A 22,617-nucleotide genomic window follows, 5' to 3' on the forward strand; every position below is an offset into this window, starting at 1 on the left:
TATTCTGCCCACATAAGATGTTCGAAACAGAATCACCCTTTGCTATAGTTCACATATAAACTGACTCATTTGTAATTAAAAATGTTAGATTTTACTTATCCTCGAAAAAACTGTTCTATATAGGTTGTGATTTTCAGTATACGATAGAGAGTACCGTTATGATTTATGCCATGCTAAAGTGTTACACAGCTCTAGTTTTCAAAACGCTAAAAATAAACTAACCAGTTGGATAATATTGAATTACTATTTTTTTTTTCAGATTTTCAGAGCCCTCAATTAGAAAGGCCCACATATTACTAGCCTTGCACCGATTTCTATGTATGCATTCAGCTAGTATATTATCCCCAATAAACAGAAGAAAAAAAAAACGACAAAAAACATGAAGAGCCAATTTCTTGTTAATCCATCCAACGGCTATGAATTTAATGTCACTTTTGATTCTAATCAAAACTTAAGACATGACTTAACGTCAAATGACAAATTAGCTACAAAGTAGACGATCAAATATCATCAAATTTAGACAGGATTATTTATAAGATTACATACAGATATCGTCATGAGAGGAGATTAAATTAATTGGAAACATCTAATAGCAACCAAATATGGAAAATTGTCAACAGATCAATGAGAAAAAAAAAAAAACAGGAGAAAATTGTTGACATTCGATGGTATCATGGGTATTAAAAAATATGTACATTTAACCCATATGTTGTTTGAATGGTGTTAGAGAGTCTTTATTAAAAAATAAATTAAACAAGTAAAAAAGCAGTAAGTTCGGCTGGGCCTTTTGGAACGAGTTAAGACATTTTCCAAAAAAAAAAAAAAACAAAAATAAATAGATAAATAAATAATTGGAAAATGTGGCTAAAATCGTCACAATACCGAAAATCGGGGGGTTCCGTTATATGGGGGCTATACAATATCGTCGATCTATATAGACAATTCTCTTTCAGAGAGTAAAGTGCTCACAAAGAACTCCTCGTGTGGATTTTCAGACTATTTCATTGGAAAATGTGGCTAAAATCATCAAAATACCGAATATGGGGGGTACCGTTATATGGGGGCTAAACGATATCGTGGACCTATATAGACAATTCCCTTTCGGGGAGTAAAGCATTTATCATCTCTTGATTTTCAGATTTTCGTGTGGACTTTCAGACTATTTCATTGGAAAATGTGGCTAAAATCATAAAAATACCGAATATGGGGGCTATACGATATCGTGGACCTATATAGACAATTCTCTTTTAGGGAGTAAAGTGCTCATAAGGAATTCCTTGTGTAGAATTTCAGACTATTCTATTGGAAAATGTGGCTAAAATCGTCAAAATACCGAATACCGGGGGGTTCCGTTATATGGGGGATATACGATATCGTCGACCTAAACAGACAAATCCCTTTCAGAGATTAAAGTGCTCACAAAGAATTTCTTGTGTAGAATTTCAGACTATTCCATCATCAAAATACCGAATATCGGGGGGTACCGTTAAATGAGGGCTATACGATATCGTGGACCTATATAGACAATTCTCTTTTAGGAAGTAAAGTGCTCATAGAGAACTCCTCGTGCTGATTTTCAGATTATTCCATTGGAAAATGTGGCTAAAATCATCAAAATACCGAATATCGAGGGGTACCGTTATATGGGGGCCATACGATATCGTGGACCGATATAGCCCATCTTCGAACTTGACCTGCCTGCAGACAAAAGAGGGATCTGTGCAAAATTTTAGATTTCTATCTTATTTCGTTTTGACTGTAGCGTGATTACAACGGACGGACAGACAGACGGACAGGGCTAAATCGTCTTATCTATTTACGCTGATCAAGAATGTATATACTTTGTTGGGTCTAAAATGATTATTTCGATGAGTTACAAACGGAATGACGAACTTATGGTGAAGGGTATAAAAACAAACTGGGACAATGATATGCTATGGAATTCTGAATATTAAACATGGAAAGATTGAAATCCTCTTAAGAAGTCGAAATTATATTAAATGAATTTCCACGTCAGAAGTTAGGAAATCACCTGCTTTGAAATATTAGTAAATGTCATCTGTTACAAGTTCAAACTGCGGATCCTCAACTTTGAAGTCACATTGTTGTAAAGATTCATAAATTCCTTGCATTCCATCAATAAGACATCTGAGTAGTTTTTCTCCCTCAGCATGGCATTCCCCTGCCGTAATGCACCATCCAGCCAACCATTCGTATTGTCATTAATGCCATTGTTAGATTTTCTTCTGTGGTTAAGGTAGCCGTTTTGACACAGCATGAAATCGTCATGTTAACGCATTAATCTTTAGAGAGTTAACTTACCACGCCACGGTTCAAATACAATAAACGTTTGTTCAACAATGGCAACAACAAAAGCAAAAATATGCTTAAAACACATCGTTGGTTGTGTCGGATGAAGAAAAAAGGCGGCTAACAAAATAACAACCATTTTGTTGTAGAACAATTCATTGTTTTTTTTGTGTTTTTTTTTTTTAGAAAAAAAAAAGAAACAACTATAGATAAATGCCGCCAGTCAGCGGTTTGGTCGTTCGTTCGTTGGTTCATTCATGAATTCATGACTTACCACCAGCACCACCTCCACCAACAACGCCTTCAATTTGCAAAGCAAGAAACAAACGTAGTACCAACAAACAAGCCTCTCCAAGTCCAATTACTAGGGGGCGCAATAAAAAAACATACAATAACAAAAACAACACATATCATACCCATCATATGTTGCACATGCGCATTGGAAATATCACAGTACTTGCAAATTGCAAACAAAAGGCTTGATTTCGACTTTATTGTTTCCAAGACTCAAACTAGGGAGGGTGTATTAAATTGGTAATCCTCGAAATAAGCTTTTTAGACCCCACAAAGTAAATACAGGGTCTGCCAATCAGCTAGTGATTATCATCATGAATGGTAACACTTAGCTCATGTATGAAATTTGAAATATAATTAGTTGTATCCTTCCGCTGAACAAATATGAAACGCTGGGAATTATTGCGACATTACTTTCAAAATAATTTGAATGTTGCAGCATGTGTGCGAAAATTGTGTACGGATTTTAAAAGAAGAAGATCACCGTTGGCTCCATGTTTTCATTATCTTCTGAAAAAAGTGAAGAAACAGACATCCACATAGATATAACAAAGTATAATAATATATATATATATATATATATATATATATATATATATATATATATATATATATATATATATATATATATATATATATATATATATATATATATATATATATATATATATATATATATATATATATATATATATATATATATCTGTGGAAATCACTCTAGCTTCCGAACGAACAAATTAGATTGATAAAATTTTACTCAAATGTATATTATGTACGAGAGCCATACGAAGACGTGTACCTGCATAAGCCTGTAGTACCCATTACAATCTTCGAATACGAAATTTGAAACAATTCGGGTGAATAATGTCGCTAAAATCATCAAAACACCGAATATCGGGAGGTTCGGTTATATGGGGGTTATAGGAAAACGTGGAGCAGCATGGCCCATTTCCTAACAAAACCTGCCTACTGGCAAAATACAAAAATTGTGTGCACAAATTTACCCTTCTATCTCAATTCGTTCGAAAGCCTGATTACAACAGACAGACAGACGGACATCGCTAAATCTTTTTAGAATTTTACCCTGATCCAGAATATATATACTCTGTAGGGTCTATCATGAATATTTCGAAGACAAATGGAATGAAAAAGCTAATGTGCCCTCCATAGAATGGGTATTTTAGCTTTGAGTGTTACAATCTAAAGGTTCAGAGGAATCTTAACCCTAATATTTCAAGAAATATTAAAGATAGGGAACCTGAACCTACGATGTAAAATTTCAGAACTCGGATTCACGTGTTTTCCATTTTTAGCTATTCCCTGATAATATGCTGGATTTTTCTATAATTATTGAAACAATTGAGTTTTGTCGCACAGTTTATTCGACATTGGTTCCATCAGTATTCGCTAACACAACAAGAAAATTATGTAATAGAATATAGCATATAATAATATCAATTACGCCATACCTTTCAAAGATTTCTAAAGAACTACTTCCCGTCCAAAATTTTTACATTTGGCAATAAATTATATGTCTGGACGCCAATCATACGTAGAACTCTGAAAATAGAAGTCCAAACCCCGAAGAACAGGGAATTCCTAAAGGTGTAAGCGATATATCCGAAATTGTCTAACCTCAAGCATTCTGATCATAGGGTTGCCCATATTCGACGGACCCATGTTTTTTTTTTTTTTTTTTAAATAAAAGAAAAAAATAAAAATTTGGCGGTTGGCAATGTTAATCATTTAATTTGTTCCAAGTAGATTTGTTTACATCAATTTTTGAATATGATATTTCTCAAATGGCCGCCTCTGGCGTTGATGACGTATTATGCCCGTTTTGCTGCATTTTCCATCGTTTTTGCCAACATTTCTGCCGGAATAGCGGCTATTTCTTCACGAATGCTGTCCTTAAGCTCTTCTACGGTCCTTGGCTTGTTAACGCAAACCTTTGACTTCAAATATCCCCACAAGAAGAAGTCAGGCGGCGTCAAATCGGGCGAACGCGGTGGCCAGTCCAAATCACCACTTTTCGACATCAAACGGCCCGGAAACAAATTCTTCAGAAAATCGATTGTTATGCGACTTGTGTGCGGTGGAGCTCCGTCTTGTTGAAACCAGAACTGCTTCATACGCTTTCGACGAATAATTGGCATCACAAAATTGGTCATCATTTCGATAACGCTCCTGATTGATGGTAACAGCATGACCATTTTCATTTTGGAAGAAAAACGGCCCAATGACCGTTTCCGCACTAACGCCGCACCAAACTGTGACTTTTCCGTCATGAAGAGGCACTTCTTGAGGCACTTCAGTGGCGTAAAAACGGTAATTTTGCTTATTTACGGTCCCATTCAATGTGAAATGGGTTTCATCGGACATGATAATTTTGTTCCAAAATTGCTCGTCATCTTCGGCCATTTCGATGACTCTTTGGGCCCATTCCAATCGACGAGGCTTGTCCGCAGGCAACATTCTTTGCGTCAATTGAATTTTGTACGGGAACAAATGCAAATCAATGCGAATAATCCGTTGTAAAGTGAACCGAGCCATGCCCAACTGCTGAGAACGGCGTTTTTGGGATGTTCTTGGGGACCTCTCAACACTGGCTTGTACGGCAGCGATATTCTCGGCCGATCGCTTTGGTCGACTTTTATATGGCCTCTTCGGATTAGAAAGAGCCTTACCAGTCCAAAATTTTACGTATAAACGCTTAATGGTGTTCTTAGAAGGCGCACTTCTCACATTTTTTAATCTTTTAAAAGCACGTTGAGTTTTCACAATTGACTTCTTCTGTCGAATAAAAATTTCAACTATTTCAGAGCGCTCGTGTGGCGTGTATTGGTTCATGGTAAAAATCTGCTTGGATTGACGCTTCAAACACGGTATGTCATTAAGCGATGTGACATCTCTGGCAAAAGTTATGGCGTTGCCAGATGAGTCCGTCGAATATGGGCAACCCTGTATTTGTAAGCTTGGGAGAGCATAATGTCGAGTTCCATCGCTAAAAATACATTATAAGATTGAACTTATAGCCAGCTTCCTTTTAAAAAGAATTTCAGAATGTCCGCCACGCAATTGAATACTACTTCCCCCATACCACGTGGGCAGCAACTGCAACTAAATAAACTTTGTCCACTAATTTCCTCGAAAGTCTGGGGTAACATGTACGGCATGTTTAAGTTATGCGCATAAGCTAATGCAATCTACGATTAATGGTAATAAAGTAAGATATTCAATTCGCAAGCCGAACATTTGGACTGCAGACAAGACGACCTTCCTCCTCCTTCCTTCAGCATAAAATAAACAATTAAAAAACATTAAGTTAAACAATGTGTGGAAAAATGTGGCAAAAATCATCAAAATATCAAATATTGGTGGATATCGTTATATCGGGGCTATACAAAAACGTGGACCTATACAAATTATGTTTCACCACCGGCGCTAGAACCCATTATGACCTACAAATACAAAACGTGGATCATATATCTCATTTTCAATATAAACCAACATAGGTACAATACAAATTGTTCGGAAATACAATACAATACAAATTGAAGCGGAAATAATGTGGATTGTGTCGTGATTTCAACAGACAGATAGACGGGCATCGTTAAATCGACACAGCATTTTATGCTGATTGTGAATATACATTTATGGGGTCTACAACAAATATTTAGGGATATTACAGATTGAATGACAAAGTTAATATACCCTCTTTTCAAAGGTGGAGGGTATACAAATTGCCCACAAAAAAACACTGGATAGGAGTCAGCGTGCTAACATGGACTCCGAAAGCGAGACCAGCCTATATTTGGAAATTTAAAAGTTCTTAGCTGCATTTTCACCAGAAGTAGCTCTGATTTTGTTATGTTGAAAAAATTCCAAGGCAGATCAAAAATTAGGAAAAGTTCCTATGTTAAGTTTGCCCCAAGTTCCTAACCACATTTTCTAATTGAAAAGAATATTAGGATTTTCAATGAATAACAAATTAGCCTTTCTATATCAGTTCATGTCTTGACATTTGACCCATTTTATAAGTCCGGCTTATTTTGTCCTTCTTTTTGAGCTGAGAGTCTCTTTTATAATACTAATTGGCCGAATATTCGATGTTCGGATTGTTCTCGTATAACTCTAGCTCCAGAAATTGGCATCTCAAACCACATTTGAACCGAATAGATTGCAATTTGATATTTATCGGTTTGATACAATATTTTCGGTGTGTTTGAAACACGGTGCTTGTTTAGCATGAAACCGTTTCTTATTGTTCGGGAATACAACAACAACTATAAAACAAATTCAACAAAAAACTCTAATACAATCTATTGGAGCAGACATATAGCTGGTAGTCGTAATAACGTTAAATATATGACTCTAGTATTGTTTAGCGGCTTTGTGTGTGGGTTTTAATTATTTGAAGGCATATTTATCACTAACGGACCAGCGAGCGAACGAACGAATGAATTGAATTTAGAAAATACAATGGAAGACTAATATTTAGCAGTGGCTTCATATCTGATCTTGTGGATGGGATGTTTGATAGTTGGGTCATAGCATCTCCCCAATAACAAACAAAAACGCAACGAATCGAAACAATTGATGATTTGTCAGTCGGAAATGCTGTTGTTTTTTTTTTTTTTTTTTTTTTTTTTTTGTAGTAATTTTTTATAGCTTTTTTGTTACTGTCTAGCATAATGTCATTATTGTAACGCTTATTAACAAATTGCTTTCGATTTCGATTAATTATTTGTCAGATTAGTATCCAGTTTTACATCATCACTTTTGTGTGCCCGCATACCTGGCCTAACGCCCCAGCAGCGACAGCTATGCTCTGAGTCACCGGATGCTTTTATTGCCCTGGGTGAGGGCCATCAATTGGGCGCCCATGAGTGCCAGTATCAATTTCGGGGGCATCGCTGGAATTGTTCGGAAGTGTGGAAGAAGGACGTCTTCGGGCATGTTATGTTTGTTGGTAAGTATCGATTTTCTCTTTTGAATTATCGTTTAACAAAATTATAATATTCATTTCAAATTTCTCCGACTAATCAGAAATGTTTCGTCTACTCAGGAGCTGAGTTTTGAGAGAATTTGCCATAGAAAACAATTCTTCCACTCAACAGCTAAGTGGAGAGAGAATTTTCAACAGAAATGTGTTCTTCTTCTCACTAGCTGAGTAGGGAGAATTTTTTATAGACAATTTTTCGTCCACTCAGCAGCTGAGTAGGGAGAGAATTTTCTATAGAAATATTTTCGCCACTCAGCAGCTAAATGGAGTTAGAATTTTCAACAGAAATTTGTTCGTCTACTCAGCAGCTGAAAAGAGGAAGAATTTTCTATAGAAATTGTTTCGTCCACCCAGCAGATGAGTAGGGAGAATTTACCATAGAAAATTTTTCGTATACTCAACAACTGAGTATGGGGAGAATTTTCTATAGAAAAATGTTTGTCAATTCTAAAGCTGTAGAAGAAGGGAATTTTCCATAGAAAATTTTTCAGCAGCTGAGGGAGAGAATTTTTTATAGAAATTTTTTGTCCACTCAGCAGCTGAGGGAGAGAATATTCTATAGAAAATTGTTTGTCCACTCAGCAGCTAAGTGGAGAGAGAAAATTTTTCTTCTACTCAGGACTAAGAATTTTTGACTATCAGTAGCTGAGTGTCGATTTTTTTAGAAAAAACCTTCGGGTACTGAGAATTTTCTATAGAAAATATTTCGTCCACTCAGCAGCTGAGTACATTTTTCTTCTACTCAGGACTGAAAATTTTTGACTACCCAGTTGCTGAGTGGCGATTTTTTTTAAAAAAGTCTTCGGCCGCCGAGCTTTGCAATTTTTCTCTCTTCAGCTACTGTCGATTTTTTATTTTTCTTATATTTTCTACAGAGTTCTTATCTTTTATTCAAATTTTTTCCAACAGGATCTCGTGAGGCTGCCTTCACATATGCCATAGCAAGTGCCGGGGCTGCTCATGCTGTGACGGCGGCATGTGCGCGTGGCAATATCACACTATGTGGCTGTGATGTGCAACATAAGCCCACATCAACGCGGCGGGGTATACAGGCGGAGTTTGAGAGTGGCCTCAGTGGAGGTGGTCAACAGCCATGGAAATGGGGTGGCTGTTCGGCGGATATCGAATTTGGCATGAAATTTGCCCGCAAATTCTTAGATGCCCGGGAAATTGAGGGTGATGCTCGGAGTCTCATGAATTTGCACAATAATCGAGCAGGAAGGAGGGTAAGAAGTCTTTCCATTTAATACGAATTAAAAATTTTTCAAATATTTTTTTTTTTTGTTTTTAGCTGGTGAAAAATCTCCTAAAAACAGATTGCAAATGTCACGGAGTCAGTGGCTCCTGTGTCATGAAGACCTGTTGGAAGAGTTTACCCTCGTTTCGGGTGGTGGGCGATGTTCTGATGAAGAAATACAATAAAGCCAAAATTGTTCAAGCCGCCAAAGGCAAAAATGGACTGAAACTAGTTTTAAGCAAGTATGTAATGTGCTTCACTCACCAAATGTTTATGACTAATTTCGTTTACACTTTTTCTTTGTTGTTATTTCCGTTCCCTAGAAAAAATCGTGCCGGCAAGGTGAAGAACTATCCCAAACGCATGGATTTGGTCTATCTGCAAACATCGCCCAATTACTGTGAACGCAATTTACAGGATGGCGTTCTGGGCACCCAGGGTCGTGTCTGCAATCGCACCTTGCATGGCTTTCAAAGCTGTGATTTGCTCTGCTGTGAGCGTGGCTATAATACCCAACAAATCCGACGCACCACCCAGTGTCGCTGTCAGTTTAAATGGTGCTGTCAGGTGCAATGTGATGTCTGCGAAGAGAACTATGAAGAGTTTACCTGTAAATAATATTTAAACAAAACGAAGAAAAGAAAACAAAAAAGCGAAACAAAACAAAAATGAGAAGAGGGACGGTAAAGAAACTTAAATCTCATTGAGATTACTTGGGGTTAATTGATGGGAAGTAAAAATGTGCATTGAAAATGACACAATGCAATAACAAATTGTTCTTGTTTGGAAATCAGAATCAAGAAAATCGAAAGAATTTGAAATAACCAGCCCAATGAAAGGACTTATTTGAGTTGTCAGTTTTTTTCATGTACTGTCTTAGAACTCAATAGTGGGAGCAACCGAACTTTCATACAAATCTATTTATTTGTGAACAATGGCTAGAAAAAAATCCTTGTCTTAGAAATCATAACAATCGAGAAAATACAAATTTCAAAAAATTAAATTACTGACAATTAGGCATACAATTTGTCTAGCAACTTCAACCCATTAAAAATCGACCAGTGCCACTAAGTATAGCTTAAAATTTAAATTGTCCTGAAACTTTGATGGGTAGGTACAGGTAATCCCCCTTAGGTCGTACCTCTCATTATATACGATTTATGATTATTTTAAAAATATTGGAGGGCATATCATATCACCAATATCCTTGGAATTTAATATCAGTAGTCATCATAGATGGTCTATCAGAAATTCTGACGTATATTACATACTTTTCCGATGCATCATACGTACGTCGAAAAAATCGTAAACCTAGACAATAAAATAATAGTTTTTGTCAGTAACGTGGTGTGTTCATCCACCATCCACCAAGGTTCATCTCAAAACTTAGTCTCAATTCGTTAAACATTTTAAAAACACAGTGTTCAGTCTCCAATTTCAAAGGCCTCTTCCAAATTGTTACGATATGCACTATTTATTTTTGTGAATTTTCCCATTTTTATACACTTTATTTAGCGATGTCCGTCTTTATATCTGTCTGTCCGTCCGTAGAAACCACTCTAGATTCCGAACGAATTGGAGTAGGTTGTTAAAAAATGTTTACCCAAATGTGTATTTGGTCTGCAGGACTTTTGGTATTGAACATGGTCCACGTTTAGTTTTATCCTCTATGTAACAGTATCTCTCGATATTCTGTATTATGATGATTTTAGCGGCACTATTCACCGGAATTGTTTCAAATTTCGTATTCAAAGTTCCTAATAGGTACTACAGTCTGTGACGTAAAATTCTCTTACAGGTCCAGGTCTTCGTATAGTCCCCATATATCGGTACCTCCCTGTATACCGTATTTTGATGATTTTAGCGGCATTATTCACAGGAATTGTTTCAAATTTTGTTCTTGCCCTTCGTAATGGACACTACAACATGTGACGGCCAAGTCTTCGTATAGCCCCCATATATCTGTATCCCCTATATTCGGTATTTTGATGATTTTAGCTACATTCTTCACCGGAACGGTACTACAGAAAAGTGCCCATGCTGGTCCAGGTCTTCGTATAGGCTCCACAGGAATTGTTTCACAAAAAATTACTTGTGAAGGACCACGTCTTCGTATAGCCCCCATATAAGGGGTTTCATTTGAGAGGTATACCTTGGAAAGGAGGGTATATTAACTTTGTCATTCCGTTTGTAACATCCCTCAATATTCCTCGTAGACCCAATAAATTATATATATATATATATATATATATATATATATATATATATATATATATATATATATATATATTTGTAATGTCTTTAAGATGGTTGGTATTGAAAATGAGTATTTGTTGGTTATAACGGGTTCTAGCTTGTGGGGCGAAACGTTGTATATTCGGTATGTTGGTGATTTTTGCGAATTTTTTTTATGTATTTGTCGACAAATTGGCATTTGTAGGTCATAATTGTTTCTAGCTCGTGTGGCGAAAAATTGTATGTATAGGTTCATGTTTAGGTATAGCCCCCATACAAGGGTACCTCCCGATATTTGGTATTTTAATGATTTTTGCCACATTTTTTCACTGATTTGTCTAAAAACTGGAATTTAATTGCCATGTTGGGTTCTAGCTCCGGTAGCGAAACTATGTATGTGTAGGTTCACGTTTTGGTATAGCTCCTATATAACAGTACCTGTCGATATTTGGTGTTTTGATGATTTTTGCCACATTTTTTCGCGGATCTAGCTCCGGTGGCGAAACATTGTATGTATAGGTCCAACTTTCGGTATAGCCCTCAACCGATATTCTGTATTTAGATCCGCAATGACGAAATATATTTCATTTCCATCTGATTTTGAATAGTTGAAATAATGAATTGATACCAAAACAATTGTATTAGAGTACAAGTAAATTTGTTGTTGCATGGCGTTTTTTATTCACACTTTCATATTATTATTTATTTGTTATCTACAAAGTATCAAAGAAATGTTTTTACTTCCTCCTCAAACCACATGCAATCTTAAAGCAGGCTAGAAAATTGTAATATACATATATACTTGAAGAAATACATTCCCCACTTTAGATAAGATCGCTAGTTTTAATGAGAATTTATAACGAAATACCAACCAATCAACAAAAAAAAAAAATAACAAGAACAAACCTACATTAAATTAAAATTATACAAATTTATACATATACATATATTAAATTATTTATGAATGCTTCTTTTTAGTATTTAGTTAAAATTACATTTTTATGCCACCTTTAGTTGCCACGAGTAAAGATAGTTGTATTTTTTAAATAGTGCACTCAAACACACACCACAACACACACACACATAAACCTACAATGTAAAAAGTGAACAAACAATTAACACGTAATATTAATAATAATAATAAAATAAAATGTAAATATTTTTTTGTATGTATTTATAAAATAACAATAAAATTTAATTGAAATTCAAAATTGAATTGAATTATTATTTTCCCATTGCTGATGGGGAATGATGGCTGGGCATAGCAGGTAGCCGGGCATAAATGAATGAATAGCCGGTTGATTGGACTGTGAATAATTCAGCAAATAATCAAATATTTCAATGTGAAAATCAAAACTATTTTAAATAAAATAACTATGAACAGCACTTAGCGTTAGCGATAAGTGCGCTACATTTCAATGGAATTATTTATAATTTCAAATAAGTTTTAATGCTAAAACGCAAACTTCATAATCGAGGTGTCACTTTAATTATTTGTAATCCGATATCGGTGATATCCACCATGGGAGGTGTTGAATGTTTTGTAATCTGGATACATTTTAAATGATATTATTAACATTAACTTGAAGATTACACGCCCACAGATCGCAACGAATTGTTAACTGTTTGAGTTTCATAACATAATTAATATTTATTATTTGATGATGTTAAATTGTAATTCCAAATTGTAACTATCTTGGATGTACGAGAATTTATAATATGGTAAGTACAATGTTTTATAACAACGGCTTATTGAAAGGAAGGACAATTAAATAGGTTCTGGATGGGTACGTTAAAAAGAAGATTTGTTTGCAGAGAAATAAGTGACTTATCAAGGGCTATCGGTTAGGTGCTAACAGAACATGAAGTTTTCAAGACAATTTTTTTCAGGGACTAATTCACCTATATTTGAGGACTTTCCGTAAATATTTTTTATGGACCATAGCGTGAATTTTTATACCCTACACCACATAGAGTTAAGGGTATTATTTCTTTGTGCATTTATTTGTAACATGGAGAAGGAAGCGAGATAGACCCATAGTTACTTTTGAGGATCGATTTATACATGTCAGTCCATATGTCCGTCCGCCTGTCCAGGTATTTTTGTGAACAAAATGCATGTCGCATTTTTTATCCGATTGAGATGAAATTTTCTAAACAATATTTGTTTGACCCAAGGACGAACCCTATTAAAATTGAAAGAATCAGTTCAAATTTAGATATTGCTCCCATATATACATTTAACCGATTTGGGGTTAATTTTGCATCAAATGTCCAAATGAACTAAATTTTGCCACATCCGACAGAATTTAGTTTAGAAGCAAGTAAATCAAATTTGAAAATCGGTTCAGATATAGTTATAGCTCCCATATGTAAATGTTTCGTCTGATTTGGGGTTTGAAGCTCCCCACATGTGTAATATGCACTCCATAAAAATGATATTCGGTACCAGATAATTTATGAAAAAATAGCTCCATCAAATTTTATCACGGTCGGATCAGATTAGGATATAGCTCCCATATTTACATATTTTTCCGATATTAGGGTCGGCCCAAATGATGTGAATTTTTGGCACTTCCCACTAAATTCAACCTAGACAAACAGCACTTCAAATTTGGAGAAAATCTATTCAGATATAGGTCCCATATATATGTTTCATCCGATTTGGTGTTTTAAGTCCCTCACATGCATAATATGCTCTCCACAGCAATAATTTTTGGTACAAGATATCATACACAGCTCAGAATTAAGTGCATTGGGTGTCAGATAACTTATGGAGCTCAAAAATACCTCTATCAAATTTTGTTAAGATCGGTTCAGATTTAGATATAGCTCCCATATCTAAATTATTTGATTTATTTTTTTTTTTTCTGTGCACCAAATGGTTAATATCAGCTGAATTTGACTGAACTTGGACTGAATTTTTTGGCACTTCCGACGGAATAAGTACTAGAAACAAGTGCTTCAAATATTGATGAAAATCGGTTCAGATATAGTTTTGGCTCCCATATATATGTTACATCCGATTGGGGGTTTAAAGTCCCACATATGCATGATACTGCTCGAAAATACCTCTGGCAAATTTTAAAGAGATCGGTTCAGATTTTTGTATACATTCGATATACATTTTTATCCGATTTTACGATTATTGCTTACCATATATGTAATATCAGCCCATATTGAATAGATTTTCTCATTTTTAACCGAATTTCACCATTTGGTAAAACTCAGTCTGGTATATATATTTCTCCAATTAATATTTTCTAATATAATCCTTATCGAAGTCATACCATGCACTATACAGCAATATTATTTGGTTCATAGTTGATGATGATCTACTTCATATAAATTCCCAATATAAAATTTTTTTAAGTGAGCTCTACTAAATACGCATAGTGGTGTGGTTCTAAAAGGTTGGCTGTGTCCTGGTCGTTTTTCATGTACATTTCTTCAAATAGTAGATAACAGAGTTATAAACTTTGATTTCTTGTTAAATTTTTAAGGAATTACAAAGCCCTATGTCTGTGCTTTTATGTAGTTTTTTATTCTCAAAAATCCAGAAGCCATAAATGTGTACATTCAAGACAATTTTCTTAAGGACAGACAGAGGGGGACTATTATAAGAATGGCTTTTCAATTCCTATCGGAGCTATATCCGTGGGCATTTCAAGAATGTATTTTCAAAGACTATCAGACTTTTTTTACCTTCCACCACACGTAGAATGGAGGGTAGACTAAGTTTGTCATTACGTTCGTAACTCATCGAAATAATCATTTTAGATCATACAAAGTGTGTATATTCTTGAGCAGTGTAAAATTCTAAGTCTGTCTACCCAACTGCTATAACCACACTAGGGTCTAGAGATAGGAAACTTGAATTGTGCACAAAAAGAGTCTGTTTTGTACATGTAGTTTAAGATCGAAGACGTACAATATCGTACCACGATAACGGCTCCGATGTCACGGTACCTCCTGATATTCGGTATTTTGACATGACATGTCGTTTTATAGTATATATATATATATATATATATATATATATATATATATATATATATATATATATATATATATATATATATATATATATATATATATATATATATATATATATATATATATATATATATATATATATATATATATTAACCGATCTCTTTAAAATTTGGCAGAGGTATTTTCGAGCAGTATCATGCATATGAGGGACTTTAAGCCCCCAATCGGATGTAACATATATATGGGAGCCAAAACTATATCTGAACCGATTTTCATCAAAATTTGAAGCACTTGTTTCTAGGACTAATTCCGTCGGAAGTGTCAAAAAAAAAAAACAGTCCATTTGGGCTGATATTATATAAATCAAATAAAGATATATATGGGAACAACATTTGATAGAGGTATTTTTGAGCTCCAAAAGTTATCTGGCACCCAATGCACTTATTTCTGAGCTGTGTCTGATATCTTGTATCAAAAATTATTGCTATGGAGTGCATATTATGCATGTGAGGGACTTAAAACCCCAAATCGGATGAAACATATATATGGGACCTATATCTGAATAGATTTTCTCCAAATTTGAAGTGCTTTTTTCTAGGTTGAATTTAGTCGGAAGTGCCAAAAATTCACATCATTTGGGCTGATATTGGTCATTTGTTGCACAATAACCTCAATATCGGGAAAATATGTAAATATGGGAGCTATATCCTAATCTGATCCGACCGTGATAAAATTTGATGGAAGTATTTTTGTCATAAATTATCTGGTACCAAATATCATTCTTATGGAGTGCATATTACGCTTGTGAGGAGCTTCAAAACCCAAATCAGACGAAACATTTACATATGGGAGCTATAACTATATCTGAACCGATTTTCAAATTTGATTTACTTGCTTCTAAACTAAATTCTGTCGGATGCGGCAAAATTTAGTTCATTTGGACTGATATTTGTCATTTGATGCAAAATTAACCCCAAATCGGTTGAATGTATATATGGGAGCAATATCTAAATTTGAACTGATTCTCGTCAATTTTAATAGGGCTCGTCTTTCGGCCAAACAAATATTGTTTGGAAATTTCATCTCAATCGGATAATAAATGCGACCTGTATTTTGTTCACAAAAATACCTGGACAGGCGGACAGACAGATGGACTGACATGTATAAATCGATCCTCAAAAGTAACTATGGGTTTAGCTCGCTTCATTCTCCATTTTACAAACAAATGCACAAAGAAATAATACCCATACCCCTATATAAAAAATAAAAAATTCACGCTATGGTCCGTAAAAAAATATTTACGTAAAATCCTCAAATATAGGTGAATTAGACCCTGAAAAAAATTGTCTTGAAAATCTCATGTTCTGTTCGTACTTAACCGATAGCCCCTTGATAAGTCATTCATAAATAGGCCACACTTATTTCCCTGCAAACAAATCTTCTTTTTAACGTACCCATCCAGAACCTATTTAATTGTCCTTCCTTTCAATAAGCCGTTGTTATAAAACATTGTACTTACCATATTATAAATTCTCGTACATCCAAGATAGTTACAATTTGGAATTACAATTTAATATCATCAAATAATAAATATTAATTATGTTATGAAACTCAAACAGTTAACAATTCGTTGCGATCTGTGGGCGTGTAATCTTCAAGTTAATGTTAATAATATCGTTTAAAATGTATCCAGATTACAAAACATTCCACACCTCCCATGGTGGATATCACCGATATCGGATTACAAATAATTAAAGTGACACCTCGATTATGAAGTTTGCGTTTTAGCATTAAAACTTATTTGAAATTATAAATAATTCCATTGAAATATAGCGCACTTGTCGCAAACGCTAAGTGCTGTTCATAGTTATTTTATTTAAAATAGTTTTGATTTTCATATTGAAATATTTGATTATTTGTTGAAATTTATTCGCAGTCCAATCAGAAGCAGATCAAGAATATATACATATATATATATATATATATATATATATATATATATATATATATATATATATATATATATATATATATATATATATATATATATATATATATATATATATATATATATATATATATATATATATATATATATATATATATAAATATACTGCTGGTAACCCCTATATAATTGTACATTCCCAGTTTATAGCGGAATAGCTCAAACTTCGATATTTAGAGTTCATACTGGATTCTTTATCTTGTAGCAGAATATTGTCCACGTTAATGTATAGCTCCCATATAACGGAACATTCAGATATTCGGTATTTTCATGGTTTTAGACACATGATTCATCCAATTTGTCTATAAAATTTAGTTCGTAATGGGTTCTACCTTCGGTCGCGGAGAATTTTATACACAGGATAGGACGAGAAACTGCAACAAAATTCAGACTGCTGTCATTTCCTAGCAACCCATCCGACAGCTTTTAAAAGTATTCCAGTGACTGCTCATTATATTGTTTACAAGCGTACAAAAGCATTTTGGTGAGAATTTTGCAGAAAAAAAAATTCGTGATGGAATTCGGACGTGATAGTGTGATTTCTTTATATTTGGCTGGAAAACCACAAGTGGCTATCGTTACAGATTAAATTAAGATTAAATCTTTTGGGTCTCGTACCATCGCTCGCTACCGTGATACTGGTAGCGTAGCCCGACGTCAAGGAAGTAGACGGAAGAAAACAGCAAACATCACTTGATCGAAACCCACGTTGCAGTGGCCGAAAAATGGCTCGTCAGCTGAACATAGCGCAATATTTCATTCGGTAAATATTGAAAAATGAGCTCAGGGTAAAGCCATTGACATTCCAAAGAGTGCAATAACTTACACCGCAACAGAAAGAAAATAGACTCAAAGGAGCTGAAGAGTTGTCTCGCTTGGCCGAAAGTTGTAAACTGATGAATTTGGTTTTCTTCGATGAGAAAACATTCGTTGTCCAGCAGTTTGTAAACAAACAAACTGATCTTGTTTACTTGCCAAAGAGGTCAGCTGAAAATGTGTACCTTCGGTTGGCAACTAGAACTCAAGTGCCGGTCATTGTGATGGTGTGGGCCGACATAACTGCCGATGGTCGGTCTCCGCGCGTATTAGTCGCAGAATAAATGCCGAATATTATCGTGAAAATACTCTGGTGGGTGTATTAAAGCCTTGGGCACGCAAACATTTTGGCCGCAGAAATTGCAATTCAAACAGGACTCAGCACCTTCGCACTCAGCACGCGCCACCCAAGAATGGTTATAAAATGAGGTTCCTCGCTTCATTTCCAGCGCACAATGGCCACCAAAATCTCTGGATACCAATCCTTTGGACTATTGTGTCTGGAGTATTTTGGAAAGCATGGTTGGCACTAAAAAATACCAAAGTGTTGATCACCTACAACAAGCGCTTCGCCGGGAATGGACCAAAATACCGCAAGGCATCATTCGGTTTCATTGGCCTTTTGAAGGCCGTAATTCGTAAAACTTATTCCAAAATTTTATGCTATTTCCGAAATTTTCAATAAAAATTAAAAATTATGTCGTTTAACTTTGTTCAGTTTTTTATCTCACCCTATATAGGCTCACAATTTCGTATATCCCTAATATAACGGTACTACTCGATATACGGTATTTTGAGGTAAAATTTTGATTTCTCGATAAAATTTTGCAAAAATTTACCGATAGTATTAATTTTATAACTTTACCGATAATATTTAAATTTGAAGTACCGTTTATATCGATCATCCTCATTTTTCCTGCTCTATCAATTACAGTCATTCGTTCATAAAGTCGCTCGTCCGTTAAGTTTTCCCAGTTTGTTTTTGAAAAACATTTTAAAAAACGTAAATTATAACGGTTTATTCCATCTCTACAAAATATACTACACTTTTTGGTACACACTCCCCACAATTTCGTACACATTACTAATCGAATCCCCACTGAAAACATATGTCACGTCGTCCTACCCCCTTTGACATTTCACCATTTATGACAGCTCTCACGTACCAAATGTCAATTAGTTTGTTGGCGTTTTCGGGGGTCTGTTTACTTTTTGTGTGTGTGCACTTCCAGTATCAATCATGGATGAGGGTATAGTAATGGAATGTAAATTGGGAAAAATACTAGTAGTATTGAATTCCAACAACACATGTACTCACAAGCAACATGATGTGAAGGATAAGCGACAGCGAAAGAGAGAGAGAGAGGGAGAGCGTGTGTGTGTTACAAAGAGCTAATGATAAGGATGGTTGGAGTGTGCGCAGTGGAATACAAACCAAAGAAATAAAAGGTTTGATTTCATTGATTACAATTTCGACAAGTCCTATGTGGGTGAGTGTGTGTGTGTGTGCTGAATAAAATTCACCACTCTATAGCAAAAGAGAGACAAGCGGCGACGCTTTATTTCCCACATTTGTAAGGAAAAGTTTTTGGGTATAACAAGCATACGCCACAGAGCGATGAAATCAGTACTTAAGGGTAGTTAGTTGGAAAACGGTGTTACAAAATAAAAACAGCCGACAAAACTTGGCCACATAACTCAAAAAACAAAAAAAGAAAGTGCCGCACAATTGGGTTGATGTCAAAAAAAGAAACACACTTCTGTTCTGTTCATCATATTTTTCCCACAAAGAAAATCATTAGTTTTTTGTATATGTTGTGTATTTAAATCATTCGCAAAGAAATATATTATTATCTCATGAAAGAGCAGAAGTTTTTCGAATAGCCAAGAAGAAAACGGGAAAAATGAATAAAAATTCTATATATATGTCTACATAACTACATACATACATATATATCTAGTTAGATATACATATAGAGATATGCCTGCCTACATATACACCTCGTATAGATAGAGAAGAAGCAAACCAAAAAAAAAAAAAAAAATAAAAACCATTTAAAAAATATTTAGTAAAAAAAAAATGGAAATTAAATCCTAACCCAAGAAAAAAAGAAGAAAAAATTGTGAAAATTTCCAAACTGAACGACCAAGAAAATCCTGTATACGTTTTCTCCGGTTAAAAGAGTAACAAGCGAAAGGAAGTTTAGAAAAGCAGAAAAATAAAAATTGCATTTTCCACATCAAAAATATACATACATAATACTGAGAAAAGGAAGAAGAAAAAAACCGAAAATCCGAAACAAAATTGGTGCTTTAATTACAACAACAACAACAAAATATTCAAATATTTATTCTTATCATTCTTATTAAACCCACCAAATTAATTCTATATATCTTAAACAAATTAATATATATGTAAAAAAAACAAAATAAAAAATATATTAAAAAATATATACCAACAACAAAACACCAAACAACAAGAAAAAAAAATAAACCAACCAACAACTACTACTACAAATTACAACAGTAACAACAACCAAATAAATAAAATAAAAGGTATATACATCCATATATGTACAGCAAACAAACAAACAAACATACAAACGTACATGTATTTTTAATAATTCCCATACATAGCTCCATAAAAGAATAAAAAATAATACATCAATATATATATATTATTGTACATACATACAAACATGTGAAGGAAAAACTATACGGAATATGTAACGGGAAAAAAAAAAACAACAACGAAATCAACCAGCCAACACACGTTCAAACATACACCTAGCAGAGAAAGAAAATCCCAACCAACCCACCCATCACTGCCACCACCATCACCAACGAACACCACCTCCTCTCCAAAAGAAAATTTCCAAGTGAAGAAGCAAAAGAAAAAATATTGTTATATTCGGTGCTATAGATACAGAAAATTACACACAAGAATCAAACCAAACAAAAATATACAAAAAGAAACTACAACAACGACAACAAAAAGAAACAAACATGAAAATTACTGTGTTAATAAAACAACATTACCGCAACAACGAAAGAAAATTACACCAAACTCAATTGAAATAATATATTTAAATTATCAAAAGGAGAAAAGTTGTGGAGAAAAGTTTCAATTCTAAAACCCTTCAATTTTATTCGTATTCCCCCCATGCTGAAGTGGAACGACCTTAAGCTCCCATCTCCTCTTACTGGGTTTTTTTTATTTGTCAAACAATTTGTAAATGGCCTACATTAATCGGAGAAATGGAGAAGGGGCTCCCCATAATTTGTTTAAAGTTCAGGGAAAGGATACCACGAGGTCGTTTTTTTTTTTTTTTTTGCTTTAATCTATACCTCGAAATTGAAATAAGTCCTTTTGGTAATTTGAGTACCCCGGCTAAGTTGCAGGGCAGTGGTAGTTAATGATTGCCTCCTTACATAGCTACCTATATATAGGCTTAATATGGCACACTCTCTGTCACGCACATCGAATGACACAAATCTATGCAATTATACGCATTGAGGAACAGTGGCCCAGAGTGAATCCATTGACTTTTCTTCCAATAAAATGAGTAAAGATTTGATTTGCAAAAATACCACTTTAAATTTATTTATCTTTTGGGATTTATAATTTTTATGGGGAGAGATGAATTAAAAGAAGTTGACCGCTATAATGTATTTAGTTCAAAAACAGATGTGAGGTCTAGACTCTTAATTTATATAGACGTATACTCAAATTGGTCAGGATCCATCGGACGAATCCATAAGATTGGCATTGAAGTGTATTAAGTTTGATTCCTAATATCCTTGTTTTTATATCTTCCGCCATACATAGTATGGAGGGTATGTTAAGTTCGTCATTCCGTTTGTAACTCATAGCAATAATAATTTTAGAACTAACAAAGTATATACAGGGTAAGACAAAACACTGCAACAAAAACAAAAGTCATAATTTTTACATTTTTTAAATTGTTTTATTGAATGAAAGCTAAAACTGCGGGAAATAGCATCAAATTTTAGAATAAGTTTAAATTTGTTCGAATTGGTCACCTTTGGCACGAATTATGGCCTTGAAACGGCCAACGAAACCGTCACACACTGCCCGAATGGTGATCTGCGGTATTTTGGCCGATTCCCGGCGAAGCGCTTGCTTGAGGTATTTTTTAGTATTTGGTATTTTTTAGTGCCAACCTTGCTTTCCAAAATACTTCAGACACAATAGTCCAACGGATTGGTATCACGAGATTTTGGTGGCGATTGTGCGCTGGAAATGAAGCGAGAAACCTCATTTTGTAACCATTCTTGGTTGGGGCGTGCTGAGTACGATGGTGCTGAGTCCTGTTGGAATGTACAAGGTCTGCGGCCAAAATGTTTGCATGCCCAAGGCTTTAATACACCCTCCAGAATATTTTCGCGATAATATTCGACATTTATTCTGATGCCACGGTCGAATAATAAAGCGGAGAGCCACCAACGGCTGTCATGGCGGCCCACACCAACACCATGGCCGGCGCTTGGGTTCTGGTGGCCAACCGAAAGTGCACATTTTCAGCTGACCTCTTTGGCAAATAAATACGATCATTTTGTTTGTTTACAAACTGCTGGACAACGAATGTTTTCTCATCGTAGAAAACCAAATTCGGCAGTTCACCACTTTCGACCAAGCGAAGCAACTCTTTAGCTCTTTTGAGACTATTTTCTTTCTGTTGCGGTGTAAGTTCTTGC

The 22,617-nt window shown here is 34.8% G+C and overlaps 2 protein-coding genes across 7 annotated transcripts in view; both read left to right on the top strand.

Annotated features, from left to right (window-relative positions):
- LOC101889017 (protein Wnt-2) overlaps positions 1 to 9,750 on the top strand; it is an 82,560-nt gene extending 72,810 nt beyond the window's left edge. For both annotated transcript variants that reach the window (XM_005187391.4, XM_059127858.1), the window contains exons 3-6: positions 7,359 to 7,576; positions 8,519 to 8,835; positions 8,901 to 9,088; positions 9,170 to 9,750. In XM_005187391.4, coding sequence (XP_005187448.2) covers positions 7,359 to 7,576; positions 8,519 to 8,835; positions 8,901 to 9,088; positions 9,170 to 9,464 — 1,018 coding nt within the window. In that variant the 3' untranslated portion in view covers positions 9,465 to 9,750. The remainder of the gene's footprint in view (positions 1 to 7,358; positions 7,577 to 8,518; positions 8,836 to 8,900; positions 9,089 to 9,169) is intronic.
- A 9,771-nt stretch (positions 9,751 to 19,521) lies between these two features.
- LOC131804702 (trichohyalin-like) overlaps positions 19,522 to 22,617 on the top strand; it is a 292,229-nt gene continuing 289,133 nt past the window's right edge. For all 5 annotated transcript variants that reach the window (XM_059127776.1, XM_059127769.1, XM_059127770.1 and 2 more), the window contains exon 1: positions 19,522 to 20,454. The gene's annotated coding sequence lies outside the window, so the exon portion shown is untranslated. The remainder of the gene's footprint in view (positions 20,455 to 22,617) is intronic.

Source organism: Musca domestica, unplaced genomic scaffold (assembly GCF_030504385.1).
Source record: "Musca domestica strain aabys unplaced genomic scaffold, Musca_domestica.polishedcontigs.V.1.1 48, whole genome shotgun sequence".
Classification (NCBI taxonomy): Eukaryota; Metazoa; Arthropoda; class Insecta; order Diptera; family Muscidae; genus Musca; species Musca domestica.